Genomic DNA, 18,240 nt, shown 5'->3' with positions numbered 1-18,240 from the left:
GCAAATATGGATTGGAATTAGGATCATTAACTAAAACAGAAAGATTTTTTTGAACATGAAATGCCTCTAGAAAATCCAGTTCTCCAATGGAAGATGTTTTTTGAATAATTTTGGCAGCAGAAAAATTGAATTGCGATTTTCGAACCAACAATGTTGGGCAACAGAAGTTTCCTTTTTTCTAACATATGCCTCATGTTCCTTGACGCAAAATTTTAAGGCTCACTTAGTTTGGACAAAGCAAATTAAACCACACTGGCAAGGAATGCTATAGATTATCCAGGAATTCATATCCGGAATGGGGCCCTTGAGTATGGAACTCTGAATTTTATTGATGGGAGAATAAACGACCTGAAAGTTAAATTTCTGCAAAATATGTGAAACTTTATAGCTAATTGATGGAAAGAAGGGAATGACAGCAGAACTTTTATAATCTCCTAAAACAAGAGTGTGCCTTTTAGTGTGTTGAGATGAGAATTTTTTAACTGCTTGATTAATAGTGTTGGGTGAAAAGCCCGTGTCAATAGCTATTGCTTTTAAATAATTGAGTTCATCATCAAGGGATGTAAACTTGAAGTTTGGAGTAAACTTGAAGGGAACGGAAAACATAGGAATAAAATGAAGCTAACTTTTGTTTAGTCCGAAGACATGATTTAAAGTGTGGTGGAAGGCAAACTGATGAAGGTTTACGGTAAACCATAGTACTGAAGTTGGATGTGTTACCTGTAACCAGAATGTCGAGAAACGGAAGAGAATTGCAAGTCTCAAGTTCAAAAGTGAACTGAATAGCATGATTAATAGAATTCATTGTTGGAAGAACTTTATTACTATAAACATGCATTAAGACACAATAACACGCCGAACAAATACTAATTCAGAAGTCAAAGAACAAAAGTCAGCATTATATTTTCAAATTTTCACAGGACTAGTTTCGATGGTTTTACGAACCACCATCCTCAGCTGTAAAAACGCAAATGAACGAGATAGGATATAATGATTAGATAAGATAAGAAAGCCTGGACACGAATAAGTAAGTGGCACCCTCTGTTGATGAAACCAGAACTAAAACATAATTTCTTTAAAGGCCAACCGCAAATATGGATTGGAATTAGGATCATTAACTAGAACAGAAAGATTTTTTTGAATATGAAATGCCTCTAGAAAATCCAGTTCTCCAATGAAAGATGTTTTTTGAATAATTTTGGCAGCAGAAAAATTGAATTGTGATTTTCGAACCAACAATGTTGGGCAACAAAAGTTTCCTTTTTTCTAACATATGCCTCATGTTTTTTCTAACATATGCCTCATGTTTAAATCATCTTTATTACCTTCGAACAGGGTAAAAGTATTGTCTACGTAGCGGAACCATACCAGGAAGTTTAAAGTTTCAAACAATTTTGATTCATAATAATGCAAGTAGATATCAGCCAGGATGGGACTGAGGGGGCTTCTCATGGCTAACCTCTCAGTTTGCTTGTAATATTTATTTTGGAAAACAAAATGTGTTTGTTTCAAACAGAGTTGAGAGAAATTAACTCATCAATTTTGATGCCAGAGAAATGAAATTAGCGAAGTCTGGTTTCTAGACATCTTAATGCAACCTCCACTGGAATATTGGTGAATAATGATTTTACATCAAAAGGAACCATGAGTAAATTTCTGGAGAAATGTTTTTAACCTTTTTTACAAACTCTATTGAATTTTTTATGGTGTAAATGTTATTTATTGTCTAATCAAGAGAAAATTCTAGAATTGAAAAATCTAGAAACTAAATATTTAGCTAATGGATACGAGGCAGTACCTAAATTTGATACAATAGGGAGGAAAGGAATACCACTCTTATGAATTTTGGGAAGAGCATATAATCTGGCACAATTCGCAACAGATGGGATAAGCGAATGTTTTAAGTTGCTTTAAATGATTTGTGAAGATTTGATCACAGTTTTTATTTTTGGCAGGTCCGAAGGTGAAGGATCTTTAGAGATCGGATTATATGGTCCTTCGTTTAAGAGTTTAGTGACACCATTGATATGTGTGTTCTTATTCATGAGGACTATCTGGCCACCTCTGTCGGCCTTTGAAATGATAATATCCGGGTTAGAATGAATTTTGCACATTGTAGCTCTTTCTCTCGTAGTTAGATTTGGTTTCAAAGGTTTATTATTGAATTTCACATTATGAGCGATGAGATGCATAATCATTTCTTTCTGTGAATCTGAAACCTTACTGAACTTGAAAATATTTTCTATAGGAGATAAAATCTTTGGAATCCAGGGTTCACAGGTTTGTGAGAAGTTAAAATTATATTTTAGAATTCTCTCTTGTTCTTCTGATAAACTAACATTAGAAATAATTAAGACACAATAACACGCCGAATAAATACTAATTCAGAAGTCAAACAACAAAAATCAGCGTTAATTTACAAAAATTTTTTGTAAATTAACGCTGATTTTTGTTGTTTGACTTCTGAATTAGTAACATTAGAAATATTAACTATTGGCTTAATGTTTACAGTGGGAAGATTTTTTGAACTACTTGAACTGGAAAACTGTAAAAGAAGTTTTACAAATTTAACTGCAAGGGTGTTTTTATGACGGTTAACTGCATTCTCTGTTCTAAACCAAGACTTTTGTTCAAGGGCAATGAATTTTGGATATGAATTAGCGAGTTCCAGATGAAGCATATAGAGCTCATGTTCAATTTTGGACAATTGTTGATGTGTATCCCTCATGATGGACCGAAGTAAGGCAAGTTTGCAATTTAGCAGAATTTTTTAAACACAACTGGAAGGTTTTTGATTAGATTTGATTTGAATGAAATTGGGGATCAATTTTTTACATTTACACTTAAATAAAAAGTCAAGATGATTCAAGAATTTTTGCTGTTTCAGGCGTAATTTAGTGAAAAAATTAACGGATGAAGGCATGATAAACAATGCAGAAAATCAAATTGAATTAACTAACCAATAATAAAGCATGCACAAAATAGCAGAAAAATCCCACACTGAAACGAAAAGAAAATAAAATGTTTGCAACCAAAATGCATGAAATCAGACAAGCAAAGCACAATATCCAAATATGTGAAACACAAACAGAACTTCAAAATTGCAAAAAAGGGCTTACTGAAACCCATGCAATCACAAAATGACGGCCACACCACGTGCAAAAAAGGAAGCGAAGTTTCTGTTGCCCAACATTGTTGGTCCGAAAATCACACTATCAATTTTTCTGCTGCCAAAATTATCAAAAAACATTTTCCATTCGAGAACTGTATTTTCTAGAGGCATTTCATATTCAAAAAAAATCTTTCTATTCTGGTTAACAATCCTAATTCCAATCCATCTTTGCCTTCCGCCTTTAAAGAAATTATGTTTTAGTTCTGGTTTCATCAACAGAGGGAGCCACTTGCTTATTCGTGTCCAGGCTTTCTTATCTTATCTAATCATTATATCCTATCTTGTTCATTTGCGTTTTTGCAGCTGAGGATGGCGGTTCGGTAAAACCATTGAAACTAGTCCTGTGAAAAAAAAAAAATTTTTGTAAATATAACGCTGATTTTTGTTGTTTGACTTCGGAATTAGTATTGTAATAGTTACCAGTAGTTTATGCATGAATACGTTTCTTTTTTTGTGTGTGTTTTACTGTAACCGCTTCCTTCAGAAAATAAGTTATTCGCAGAATTTAAAATTTAATGGAAAGATTTTTTTATTTTCTTGATAAAAATTTTTCATTTTGATTTAGAAAAAAATTGGCCAGATAGTCGTCATGGATAAGAACACTTATATCGATGGTGTCACTAAACTCTTAAACAAAGGACCATATAATCCGATCCCTAAAGATAATTTACCTTCGGACTTGTCAAAAATAAAAACTTCGATCAAATCTTCGCAAATCATTTCAAGCAACTTAAAACATTTGCTTATCCCATCTGTTGCGAATTGTGCCAGATTATATGCTCTTCTCAAAATTCATAAAAGTGGTATTCCTTTCCGCCCTACTGTATCAAATTTAGGTATTGCCTTGTATCCATTAGCTAAATATTTAGTTTCTCGATTTTCCACTCTATTAGACAATAACATTTACAGCATAAAAAATTCAATAGAGTTTGTAAAAAAAGGTTTAAAACATTTCTCCTAGTAATTTACTCATGGTTTCTTTTGATGTAAAATCATTATTCACCAATGTCCCAGGTTAAGGGTGCATTAAGATGTCTAGAAACCAGACTTCGCGAATTTCATTTCTCTTGCATCGAAATTGATGAGCTAATTTCTCTCACTCAACTCTGTTTGAAACAAACACATTTTGTTTTCCAAAATAAATATTACAAGCAAACTGAGGGATTAGCCATGGGAAGCCCCCTCAGTCCCATCCTGGCTGATATCTACATGCATTATTATGAATCAAAATTGTTTGAAACTTTAAACTTCCCAGCATGGTTCTGCTACGTAGACGATACTTTTACCCTGTTTGAAGATGATTTAAATAAAGTTCTTTCAACAATGAATTCTATTGATCCTGCTATTCAATTCACTTTTGAATTTGAGACTTGCAATTCTCTTCCGTTTCTCGACATTCTGGTCACACGTAACATATCCAACTTCAGTACTACGGTTTACCGTAAACCTTTATTGGTTTGCCTTCCACCACACTTTAAATCATGTCATCCGACTAAACAAAAGTTAGCTTCATTTTATTCTTATGATTTCCGTGCTCTTCAAGTTTACTCCGAACTATCCCTTGATGAAGAACTCAATTATTTAAAAGCAATAGCTATTGACACGGGCTTTTCACTCAACACTATTAATCAAGCAGTTAAAAAATTCTCATCTCAACACACTAAAAGGCACACTCTTGTTTTAGGAGATTATAAAAGTTCTGCTGTCATTCCCTTCTTTCCATCAATTAGCTATAAAGTTTCACATATTTTGCAGAAATTTAACTTTCAGGTCGTTTATTCTCCCATCAATAAAATTCAGAGTTCCATACTCAAGGGCCCCATTCCGGATATGAATTCCTGGATAATCTATAGCATTCCTTGCCAGTGTGGTTTAATTTGCTTTGTCCAAACTAAGTGAGCCTTAAAATTTTGCGTCAAGGAACATGAGGCATATGTTAGAAAAAAGGAAACTTCTGTTGCCCAACATTGTTGGTTCGAAAATCGCAATTCAATTTTTCTGCTGCCAAAATTATTCAAAAAACATCTTCCATTGGAGAACTGGATTTTCTAGAGGCATTTCATATTAAAAAAAATCTTTCTGTTTTAGTTAATGATCCTAATTCCAATCCATGTTTGCGGTTGGCCTTTAAAGAAATTATGTTTTAGTTCTGGTTTCATCAACAGATGGCACCACTTGATTATTCGTGTCCAGGCTTTCTTATCTTATCTAATCATTATATTCTATCTTGTTCATTTGCATATTTGCAGCTGGGGATGGTGGTTCGGTAAAACCATCGAAACTAGTCCTGTGAAAATTGGAAAATATAACACTGATTTTTGTTGTTTGACTTCTGAATGCACAGGCATATTTATATATATAAAACCATCAATTTTTATATGCAATTTCTCTTGCGAGAAATACAATATTTTAAATATGCCTAATTAAAAAAAAACTTAAGGATAAGTTACAGATAGCCAATATATAATACTTTTCCATTTTGCAGGTATGAAATTTGTTAAGTGGAAAACAATACTTACCACACATTAATTTTTTAATTTTCAATCAAAAGGAATATGTTTCTGTAATTAGCACTCCTTATTCACTGTCACTGTTGATCACTACAGTAGTTGGCTGCACTACCAGTATCAATTATCACTAGTACAGTCAAAAGCCATTAATCCGGACTCGTTGGGACTTCGGCGATTCCGGATTATCGATTTTTCCAGATTATAGATCATAAGTTTAAATCTGTTAAGATGGCATGCAGAAATTATAAAATTAAAAATATGAAGCGTAATTTATGAAATAAAGAACAATTATGATCTAAAAGGTATCAAAATTAAAAAAAAAAAAAAAAAAAACTTAATATTTGTTTGTTTACTTTATTAAACATTTCTTTCAATGTAAGTTGTGTAAGTTGCTTCGTTTTTTATGTGATAATACATTCTCTTTAATTCTATAAACAAACATAGTTTCTTGTTCAGTTACAAAGTTTCGCTGTTCAAGTCCTATAATTGCTGTGTCGAGAATACCGACTAATTTGTCAATCAAAATTTTTTCATTTTCAATAACCTCTGTTACTTTCTTCGCTATCGGAAGCGAATTATAATGACGAGGAATTTGATTTAAATCATATCAAAGACGAAGTACATCGAGATGAAATACTACATTTAGTAAGGAATTGTAAGCCAAATAAAATAAAAACATCTGCCCTGAAGATAAGAATAGTGCAGACAGATCAACTTCCAATTCATTGCGTGCTGCGGCATTAAAGATAAACAAAGTTTAGATAAACAAAGGATATGCCTTTATCCATTTTTTTTGCAGCAATTCCACTTTTTGTTTAATGAACTTCGAAACATACTTTCACTCTGTAGATCCTTTACATCTTAGTAAATACATATCAGAAATTCTATTTGACATAATCGAAAGTTCAAGCTTACTTTTACAAAATTGCTCTAACAGTCTGCAAAAAATAATAAGCCGAATCCAATTCGAAGATTAAGGAACAACGCAATCTGCAACGTTAACTGAATTAGATAATTTTAACTTAGCTTATAAGGTCCGTTATACATTAAACGCGCATGCGTAAAAGTATTATGCGCATGCGTACGTGCATATACACATGCATAAAGATATTAGGTGTATGCGTCAACGCAAGCGCAGAAAGTTTGTAGCTTTGAGGTCCTGATTATAGATCATTCCGGATTATGGGTGTCTGGATTAACGACTTTTGACTGTATATAACTGAATGAAAAGATATTACTGAACCAGAATTGAACTTTAAAAGTGATTTAAAGATTATTTAAAAACCATGAGAAGAGATTAATACTTTGATTAACATTTCTTGCCTTCATTTTTTTTTTCCTTATTCTTTTCAGATGTTTTTAACTATTTTTAAATGAGAATTTTAGAGTAGCAGTTTTGCAAGGAAGATTAAAGGAAGAAAGATTCTCTCTATATATAAATAGTCCTTAGATAGTAATACGAGTTTACTCACGTTTACGACTGCTTTCACTTTTTCGTTCTCTTCTTTGCTGTAATTGCATCTTCTTTTGCTTGGCACTAAAAGGCACTTTTCGTTTACCTTGTGGCATTCTAAAATTAAATTAGAAAACCGTTATATGTGAGATCCACATTTTACACAGTAAGTGCGAGACTGATAAATTTGTGAATTTTCAATTAATAATAAAACAAGATATTCTATTTATCATACTTTATTTTCAACGAAATTTAAGACAGTTAATACCGGCACGCAAAGGACGTCCTCTTCACCATTAAATTCGAAATATCTAAATAAATAAAGTGAAAGTTGAAGTTTTAGTATATACCCTGGATGATTCTTGTTCGCATTAAAGATCCAAAGTTTCAAATTTAATGAAGTCTAACGAGCAGTTGATGATGCAAATTAAAAAGTTAAATAAACTTAGTCCATTTCATAAAAAGCAAAGTTTCTTTTATTTTTAATAACATAATATTTATAGAAATTGGATTAAACTGTAACCGCATAGCAGACTATGTGGCCTTTTAAACGCTTTAAAGCACGTTCCGGGTGATCAGTTTCGGAAAGTTTTCGAATTTTCCTCATAATTTTGATTTACAAGAAATTAAGTATATTTGAAAATGCTTCTGTAAACAATCTCCATATATTTTCAAGTGTGAAATGGATTAGCATATTGATTTAAAGTATGGAATTTCCATTTGAGATAGGAAGGATTTTTCCTGGTAAAATAACTGTTATTGACATTAAAGATTCTTCTTCTGTAAAAATATATGATCTAGAATCGGAATATGATGATAATCCAGCAAATAATAGCAACTGGATTTATTATATATCGGGAAATGCTTCTTTGGATATGCAGGTTAAATGGTAAAATAAGCTTGTTGTTTGATTTTATTTATTTATTTATTATTTTTATTTATTTTTATTTACATGCTGTTTTATCTGCAACATAAAGTAAATTTAAATTTTGAATCCTGAGCACGGCTGATTTTACAATTTTAAAAATGTAAACTTTTTATACCCTGTTAAAGAAGTCTCAAACGTATGAAATTAACATTACGAATCTTATTTAACGCTATGGATTTCTTTTTATTTTTCTAAATTCAAAATTTTGTAGTTCGGTATTTTATGCTTTTTCTGTTTTTAATTAATTGTTTTCACAATATATAATTGCTGTTTTGCAGGAAAATAGAACAGTTAGAAATTATCATTGACTCATTGGGACAAGCTTCTGCAAAAGTAACTTATTTTGTGTTTAATTATATTATGTATTAAGTAATTATATGAATAAATTATATGTTTATATGAACATATTTCATATAAAATGAATGTTATGTTGAATGTATTTCATTGTAAAATATATATATTTAGCTCTCTATCTAAATATTTATTTTAGGGAAATTGACACAAAATTTCCTTTTTAAATGCAAAGATAGTTGTGTTTAAAATACTAGATGCTTGTAGTATACATAAAATTATCTCAAATATATAAATTTACATGCAATAAAATTGTTCTGTGCACTTACACAAAATCTGTGTAAATATATGTTCTTCAGAGCTAAGTGAATTCCTGAAATCATATTAATTTACTTATTATAGAAAAAGTATAGGTTAAATCAATTTTGACATAGATATAGATGTGTTGTATTATTTGAAAGGCACTGTGAAATTAATGATAAAAACTATGTTCATATCTATATAAATGTTTTATGTTTTGTTCTGTAAAGACTTTTTTTAGTAAAATTAATACTTTTGTCAACTGTAATTTTTTCTTAAACATTGTCTTCACTTTGAAACATTGGCAGACCTTTAAATAACAATATTAGTTTATGTCAAAAGATGTTTCACATTCATAAAAAGTTCTCAGTTCAAGTTACTGATCCCAATTCCAGTCCACATTTACCTTCAGCTTTTATGGAAATTATCTCACATTTGTTTTCATTTTTCATCAATAGGTAGTGCCAGTAGCTTCCTCTTATTGTTATACCTGAGCACAGGCTTCTCTTTCCATATTTGCACTTCAGCAGCTGAAAAAGAAGGTTCTACATTCGAACCTTTGAACCTAGTGCTGCAAATTTGGGAATATGACATTGATTCTTGTTGCCTTAACTCCTCTAATAATCATTATTCGACATGTTATTTTAAATCAGACTTACTTTATGTAGGTCATACTTAAGTTATAATCAGATTTAAGTTATAAATCATAATCAAAAGCTTTATACAAAACAGTTTTACAAAACTTTGAATTCATATGATATCATATTTTTATAATCATTTATGATAAAAAAAATTAACTATCATAATTATCATTTTTATAAGTTGTTATATTTGTGGTATCAAATTATTTGTAGCACTGATTTTGAAGTTCTTATTTTTTTTTTTTTTTTTTTTTAAATTCTGAAGTAATAAAACTTTTGAATTCAGTAATTTTTACATGAAAAAATAAAACTGTAGAATTGTATACAATAAATATAGAGCTGCTTAAGAATTTTGTGAAAATCTGAGTAATCTGTTTTAAAGAATAATTTATGTATTGCTCTATTTTCATTTATTATGTATTTTTAGGCTCAAGGTTTAAATTCTCCTGTCACAACTTTTAAAAAATTTTTGAACTCTCATCATCAGAAAATTTATACCATCAGAGATTTAGCTGAGCCAAGGTAACATAACTTGTTTTATTTTAAAATATATGCTAGTAAATTTTTCCTGGTAATAAGAACCTTTGTATTTAAATTATGTAGTTTAACAAGAAACATTATTAGTATGCATTGTCTAAGGGATAAATTACAAATTATGATGTATAATTAGAAAGAATATAATCAAAAATAACAACTAAATGAACTACAGTCAAAAGTCGTTAATCCGGACTCGTCGGGACTTCGGTGATTCCGGATTATCGATTTTTCCGGATTATAGATCACTACTTTAAATCTGGTAAGATGGCATGCAGAAATTGTAAAATTAAAAATATGAAACCGTAATTTATGAAATAAAGAACAATTATGATCTAAAAGGCATCAAAATTCACAAAAAAAAAAAAGCTTAATATATATTTGTTTACTGTATTAAACATTTCTTTCAATGTAAGTTGTTTAAGTTGCTTCGTTTTATGTGATAATACTTTTCTTTAATTCTATAAATAGACATAATTTCTTCTTCAGTTACAAAGTTCCGCTGTTCAAGTCCTATAATTACTGTGTCCAGAATACCAACTAATTTGTCAATCGAAATTTTTTCGTTTTCAATAACCTCTGAGTCACTTTCTTCACTATGAAGCGAATTATAATGACGAGGAATTTGATTTAAATCATATCAAAGACGGAGTACATCGAGATGAAATACTACATTTAGTAAGGAATTATAAGCCAAATAAAATAAAAACATCTGCCTTGAAGATAAGGATAGTGCTGACAGATCAACTTCCAATTCATTGCGCGTCATGGCGTTTCCCCCCCCCCCCTGCGCCCGCAGAGCAGCGTGAAATTGATAAACAGATTTCGGAATGGTTAGAAAAACAAAGGATATGCCTTTATCCATTTTTTGCAGCAATTCCACTTTTTGTTTAATGGACTTCGAAACATACTTTCGCTTTGTAGATCCTTCACATATTAGTAAATATATATCGGAAATTCTATTTGACATAATCGAAAGTTCAAGCTTACTTTTACAAAATTGCTCTAACAGTCTGCAAAAAATAATAAGCCGGATCCGATTCGAAGATTAAGGAACAACGCAATCTGCAACATTAACTGAATTAGATAATTTTAGCTTAGCTTATACCGTCCTTGTACATTAAACGCGTATGCGTAAACGTATTATGCGCGTGCGCACACGCATATTCGCAGCCGTAAAAGTCTTACGCACATGCGTCAACACGACACATGCGCAGAAAGTTGTAGCTTTGAGGTCCGGCTTATAGATCATTCCGGATTATGGGTGTCCGAATTAACGACGTTTGACTGTATATAATAAAGTAATAATAGTATATACAGTTAAAAGTTTTTAATCCAGACCTCAAAGCTACAAACTTTCTGCACATGCGCATAGGCATTTACGCATGCAAGTAATACTTTTACGCACATGCATATGCGTGTGTGCATGCGCATAATACGTTTACACATGCACGTTTAATGTATAATGGATGGTATAAGCTAAGCTAAAATTATCTAATTATCTATTTCAGTTAATGTTGCAGATTGTGTTGTTCTTTAATCTTCTAATTGGATACGGCTTATTATTTTTTGCAGACTGTTACAGCAATTTTATAAAAGTAAGCTTGAACTTTCGATTATGTCAAAAAGAATTTCCGATTCTGGTGCTACCAAAGGATCTACAAAGTGAAAGTATGTTTCGATGTCCATCAAACAAAAAGGGGAATTGCTGCAAAAAATGGATAAAGGCATATCCTTTAATTCTCTAATCATTCTGAAATATGTTTATCAATTTCACGCTGCTCTGCGGGGGGGGGGACACGCAATGAACTGGAAGTGGATCTGTCAGCACTATCCTTATCTTCAGGGCAGATGTTTTTATTTCATTCGGCTTATAATTTCTTACTAAATGTAGTATTTCATCTCGATGTACTCCTTCTTTGATATGATTTAAATCAAATTCCTCATCATTATAAATATCACGAATACACATCAAATAGTTTTCTGGTTGCAATTTTCTAATTTCAACTATGCCTAATGTGTGCTTTACGCATGCGCGCGTTGAAAGAAATGTTTAATAAAGTAAACAAATAAATATTAAGCTTTTTTTTTGTAAATTTTGATACACTTTAGATGATAATTGCTCTTTATTTCATAAATTACAGTTTCATATTTTTAATTTTATAATTTCTGCATGTCATCTTACCAGATTTAAACTGATGATCTATTATCCGGAAAAACCGATAATCCGGAATCGCCGAAGTCCCGACGAGTCCGGATTAATAATTTTTGACTGTACATGTTGTACTTATATGTTATTTACAGATGTCAAGCTTTTGACTGTTATACCACGCAGTCAAAGTGCATAGATTCATGTATCTTTTTTTATCCTGTAATTATGGTGGAGGATTCTGCTTTTAGCTTTGTGATACTTTTTTTATTATCGAGCCTGCATTCAGGAAATGCACATATGTATATGTCTGTATAGAGATACATACATACATATAATTCTGAATCCAGTCCCGATAAAAAAAAGATAAATACCAGCTTTTTCTTTAAAAATTTGTATATGCTATGCAACTTTACTTTCTTGATTTTTGAGCAGTAAAATTTATTAAAAAAAAGAGCTAGATCTATGAATAAGTATGATATAAATTTTTTTAATACAGTCAAAAGTCATTAATCCAGACTCGTCGGGACTTCGGTGATTCCGGATTATCTATTTTTCCGGATTATAGATCACTAGTTTAAATCTGGTAAGACGGCATGCAGAAATTATAAAATTAAAAATATGAAACCGTAATTTATGAAATAAATAACAATTATGATCTAAAGGGTATCAACATTTACAAATCAAAAAGCTTAATATTTATTTGTTTATTTTATTAAACATTTCTTTCAATGTAAGTTGTGTAAGTTGCTTCATTTTTTATGTGATATTACATTCTCTTTAATTCTATAAACAGACATAATTTCTTGTTCAGTTACAAAGTTCCGCTGTTCAAGTCCTATAATTGCTGTGTCGTGAATACCGACTAATTTGTCAATCGAAATTTTTTCGTTTTCAATAACCTCTGTCACTTTCTTTGCTATCGGAAGTGAATTATAATGACGTGAAGTGAATTATAATTAATATTTGATTTAAATCATATCAAAGACGGAGTACATTGATATGAAATACTACATTTAGTAAGGAATTATAAGCCAAATAAAATAAAAACATCTGCCCTGAAGATAAGAATAGTGCTGACAGATCAACTTTTAATTCATTGCGCTCCGTGGTGTTAAAGATAAACAAAGTTTAGATAAACAAAGGATATGCCTTTATCCATTTTTTGCAGCAATTCCATTTTTTGTTTAATGGACTTCAAAACATACTTTCGCTTTGTAGATCCTTTACATCTTAGTAAATATATATCAGAAATTCTATTTGACATAATCGAAAGTTCAAGCTTATTTTTATAAAATTGCTCTAACAGCCTGCAAAAAATAATAAGCCGAATCCAATTCGAAGGTTAAGGAACAACGCAATCTGCAGCATTAACTGAATTAGATAATTTTAGCTTAGCTTATACCGTCCGTTATACATTAAACGCACATTCGTAAACGTATTTTGTGCATGCACACACGCATATTCGCAGCTGTAAAGGTATGCGCAGAAAGTTTGTAGCTTTGAGGTCCAGATTATAGATCATTCCGGATTATGGGTGTCCGAATTAATGACTTTTGACTGTATATTCTAGAGACTAATGTATCTATAAATTGTTATATAATGATAATTGTATACATTTTAATTGAGCTGTAGAAGATATATATTCACATCGATTATTTGATGCAGTAGGCTAACCAATATATAATAAATAATGATTTACTAGGTTCACATCAGTGCCAAAGTAAAATTAAAAATTTGGATTTTCCTGAAATTTTATGAAAAATTTCAAATGTGCAAACATAAAGCATAAAATGCTGGGGTTGCTGGGGATTCAGAGGTTTGGGTTTTAGATCATTCCGGATATTAGATGTACAGATTTCGGAGTTTGTATTGTATAGCTTTCATTAGATAATTATTTTTTACATTTTTGTTTGTCTTTCAGGAAAACCTACACTGTATTTCTAAACTTGATAATTTTTTAATCATTACTTTAAATTTTCTCACATTACAACAACATATTTGAAGATGCTTTCACATAACAAAACTGTGTTATAGATTAAATGTTATATAGTACCATGTTTTATCTTGATTGATTACTATTTTATCAAATTTAGAATTATATTTTTGTCCTTAGCCAGAAAAAACTGGTATGTTTTTATTCATATTATGGAAATACAAATTTTATGTGACAATCTATTTTCCAAAATTAAGTGCTTGTTTCAAGGACTACGTAGTATTACTTTTTCTGGAATGTATACATTGTTATAGGATTTATTTATTTTTCTTATTATTTAATAATATTTAATCAACAACATATTTAGTATGGAGTATTAGATTTTAAGTAAGACAACATGGATCAGGTAAAAAATATGTTTGTTTTCTGATCAGGTAAGAATTTTTATCACTTCAAATAAGAATAATCTTAAGAATATGTATAAGCAAGAACTTTAAGTTATACTGATTTAAACTGTTTGATTAAGTAACTTGTGATAGCAAATCTGAAGCAAATTTTTAATATTTTAAGGAAAAAATTATCTTAATATTTCTTCTGTCTTAATTAATTTGAAAGTTAACCCTCTCAGCATTATGGACAGAAAAGTTCATATAGAAGGGTGGCTTTTATATTCATTACACATTAAAATTTCTGCCAGGTTTTAATGTAACTGATTTCGGATTGGATGTATATTGGAAGAATAGAAATGAAGGTACAAAGTAAGAGTCATTTTTTAATTATAATCAAGAAAATACCATTTATTCATGACATTTTGAGGAATTTTGAAATTTCAGAGCTAAACCTGTAATGCTCAGAGGGTTAAGAAATGAGCAGTTGGTACTGTGTGGTTATGTTGTTATTGCAATTCTTTCATAAAATATTTTTTATAATTTACAGTAAATTATTTCAGATCTGTTATTGGTATGCTGAAGGTAGGAATTAAAAGACTTTTCATATGTGATGAACTTGGAGCTCAAAATGAAGTGGATCCTATCTGTGTACTTGATTTTTATATTCATGAATCGAAACAGCGGTCTGGATTTGGTCATACCTTGTTTAATGCTATGTTGCAAGTAGGTTTTATTGTTTAACTCTTTGATGAATAGAAGTAGAAAAGTTCATTTGCTTATTTATGTATTTATTTATTTTGTTGCTTGGTTAAATTCTTCATCTTTTAAATCAAAGGAATTAAATAAATGCTCTAATTGTAAAGTCGATGCAAGCAAAAGGTTGTGAATCCTGGCATTAAACCAGTTGCCAGAATGTATGCTTTTGTTACACTTGCAACTTTACACTTTTAAATGCATTATTGAATGGATAGGGTTTTCATTTTTCTGGCCATTTTTACGTATCTGAAGGCAAGGTTAAAGGCCTTTCTTTGAAGAATGATACAGTCAAAAGTCGTTAATTCGGACACCCATAATCCGGACCTCAAAGCTACAAACTTTCTCCGTCTCGTTGACGCATGCGCGAAAGACATTTACGGCTGCGAATATGCATGTGCGCATGAGCAAAGTACATTTATGAATGCGCGTTTCATGTATAACGGATGGTATAAGCTAAGCTAAAATTATCTAATTCAGTTAATGTTGCAGATTGCGTTGTTCCTTAATCTTCGAATTGGATTCGGCTTATTATTTTTTGCAGACTGTTAGAGCAATTTTATAAAAGTATGCTTGAACTTTCGATTATGTCAATATATTTACTAATATGTAAAGGATCTACAAAGCGAAAGTATGTTTCGAAGTCCATTAAACAAAAAATGGAATTGCTGCAAAAAATGGATAAAGGCATATCCTTTGTTTATCTAAACTTTAACATTTGTTTATCTAAACTTTGTTTATCTTTAACACCGCGGAGCGCAATGAATTAAAAGTTGATCTGTCAGCACTATTCTTATCTTCAGGGCAGATGTTTTTATTTTATTTGGCTTATAATTCCTTACTAAATGTAGTATTTCATATCAATGTACTCCGTCTTTGATATGATTTAAATCAAATTCCTCGTCATCATAATTCACTTCCGATAGCGAAGAAAGTAACAGAAGTTATTGAAAACGAAAAAATTTCGATTGACAAATTAGTCGGTATTCACGACACAGCAATTATAGGACTTGAACAGCGGAACTTTGTAACTGAACAAGAAATTATGTTTGTTTATAGAATTAAAGAGAATGTATTATCACATAAAAAACGAAGCAACTTAAACAACTTGCATTGAAAGAAATGTTTAATAAAGTAAACAAATAAATATTAAGCTTTTTTTTTTTTTTTTCAAATTTTGATACCTTTTAGATCATAATTGTTCTTTATTTCATAAATTATGGTTTCATATTTTTAATTTTATAATTTCAGCATGCCATCTTACCAGATTTAAACTGATGATCTATAATTCGGAAAAATCGGTAATCCAGAATTGCCGAAGTCCCGACGAGTCTGGATTAACAACTTTCGACTGTAAAGCCTCTTTCTCACTCCTTAAAGATATACTTATAAACTTGATCAAATGTTATTAACATTCCTTGAGAAAAATATCTGATAGAAATACAAAAGTAGCATGTATCTTACTCAGAACTTTATCATGATGGGCAGATTGTAAGTAATTGTGGTTGAAAATGCCAGGTGACAATTTATGATATTCCATTGATGATTTATTGAGAATCTTGGTGCATAAAGGAAGCACCTTTTTAAAAAAAAATTTTTTTTCTAGTGATTATAGCTTTTAGTGCACATGTAGGAATACTCATAAGATTTTCTTTGATTTTTCTCAAAACTGATACTAGTAGGAAAAGTGATTACAAATTGAGCAAATAGTTATAAAATAAATGCAGTAGTGTGAAAAATTTCATAATTATGTAATCATTCTAAGTAAACAGCTTTTTTCTTGATGTATTAGGTATACTTCTGAACTTAGTTCTTTTCTTTTTCACACAGATATGTTTATCCAGAGTCAGATCTAGATTTGATAAGGCCCTAAGCTATTTGAGATATGGGGCCTTTTATAAGTCTGTTATAATATATTTTAATACTATTTATACTATATTTTAATTTTTGTGGGGTCCTAAGCTATAGCTTGTGTAGCTTATATTTAAATCTAGCCTTTTTTTTATCTCTTCATACGCTTGTTTAAATTTGTTTTTATAAAAAGAAAAATACATAATGAAAAAAATTCATATAATCGATATTGACCTTATTTGGTGACTTAAATATAACAAATGTTCTATTATATAATATTTATCATGATAACCAAATTGTTGTTTTCAATATATTCCATGTTTGCATATACAAATGAGAAGGAAGCTTTGAGTAAGATCACAATAAGCGGTGTGTGTTGTAATTTAAAATATCATTTTATCTGTGTTTTTTAATATTATTTTGCAACAAGCATTATTTTATGTGATGTCTATCGTAAATATATTTTAATAGCTATGTCAATTGTAAAATTTTCTATTTTTCATATGCTATTAACTGCATCTACTTGTAGAATAGAATGGAATGGTTACCAGGGTTAAATTTCTGAAATTAAATATTTTAGAGTCCTATGAAAGGCCACTGGAAAAGATTAGCCAAAAACAAATAATGAAAATTAAATAAAATGTAAAGAGATAAATTAACAAAATGGAAACTTGTCTAGAATTATTGGCATATAGTTAAATAAAGTACTGGGGCTCACCTTATGTAAGGCTGTGGCTGAAATTGCAGTTTTAATTAACTCTGAGAAGTAGGGCTCCAGTGCACTCTTGATTTAATATAAGCATCGATGGTGACAATAAAATTTTGTGGTGACATGCAGATTACAATACTTTGCATGTATTTTTATAACTTTGCTCAAATGGTACTGTATCTTTAATATTTTAATATTAAACTGACGGTACCATTTTACATTTAAAAAAGAAATATCAAACCTTTCAAACATATTTTTTCTTGAGTTTTAATTTTTATTATTATGAATATAAGTTATTATTTTATGAGTTAGTGAAGTTATTATTTTATGAGAGTTTAACAGTAGATATTGTTTTTTAAGAAGATAAATGAAATATTTATATAATAGATTTTATTCTTAATTGTTTTTATATAAACCTTAGAGTTGAATTCTTCTTCAAGCTGTTAGACTGAAGTCTTTTTTTTTAGATTGCAAGTTAATTCTCCTTCCCCTAGTTTTAAACAGGGTGCTTTCCTAATATTTTTGTTAATTCATGATACAAATTGTGACTTACACAATTACATTAAATACAGCTATAATGGTGTGATAGTTCTGCCTGACTAAAGTAATTTATTAAAACTTCAC

The 18,240-nt window shown here is 30.2% G+C and overlaps 2 protein-coding genes across 3 annotated transcripts in view; one reads left to right on the top strand and one right to left on the bottom strand.

Annotated features, from left to right (window-relative positions):
• Positions 1-7,462, bottom strand: part of Ns4 (Nucleostemin 4) — a 99,809-nt gene extending 92,347 nt beyond the window's left edge. Inside the window, 2 exon segments of the mRNA XM_085825450.1 lie at positions 7,155-7,252; positions 7,371-7,462. Coding sequence (XP_085681576.1) covers positions 7,155-7,251 — 97 coding nt within the window. The 5' untranslated portion in view covers position 7,252; positions 7,371-7,462.
• A 203-nt stretch (positions 7,463-7,665) lies between these two features.
• The window catches only part of LOC118197569 (alpha-tubulin N-acetyltransferase 1-like), a 51,666-nt gene continuing 41,091 nt past the window's right edge, over positions 7,666-18,240 (top strand). For both annotated transcript variants that reach the window (XM_035369095.2, XM_035369094.2), the window contains exons 1-4: positions 7,666-8,024; positions 8,342-8,396; positions 9,723-9,817; positions 14,864-15,026. In XM_035369095.2, coding sequence (XP_035224986.1) covers positions 7,843-8,024; positions 8,342-8,396; positions 9,723-9,817; positions 14,864-15,026 — 495 coding nt within the window. In that variant the 5' untranslated portion in view covers positions 7,666-7,842. The remainder of the gene's footprint in view (positions 8,025-8,341; positions 8,397-9,722; positions 9,818-14,863; positions 15,027-18,240) is intronic.

Source organism: Stegodyphus dumicola, chromosome 10 (assembly GCF_044657685.1).
Source record: "Stegodyphus dumicola isolate Sdum_Otavi_A_Nest chromosome 10, ASM4465768v1".
In the NCBI taxonomy this organism is placed as follows: domain Eukaryota; kingdom Metazoa; phylum Arthropoda; class Arachnida; order Araneae; family Eresidae; genus Stegodyphus; species Stegodyphus dumicola.
Note: the sequence above shows the minus strand (reverse complement) of the source record. Positions and strands in the feature narration are given on the sequence as shown.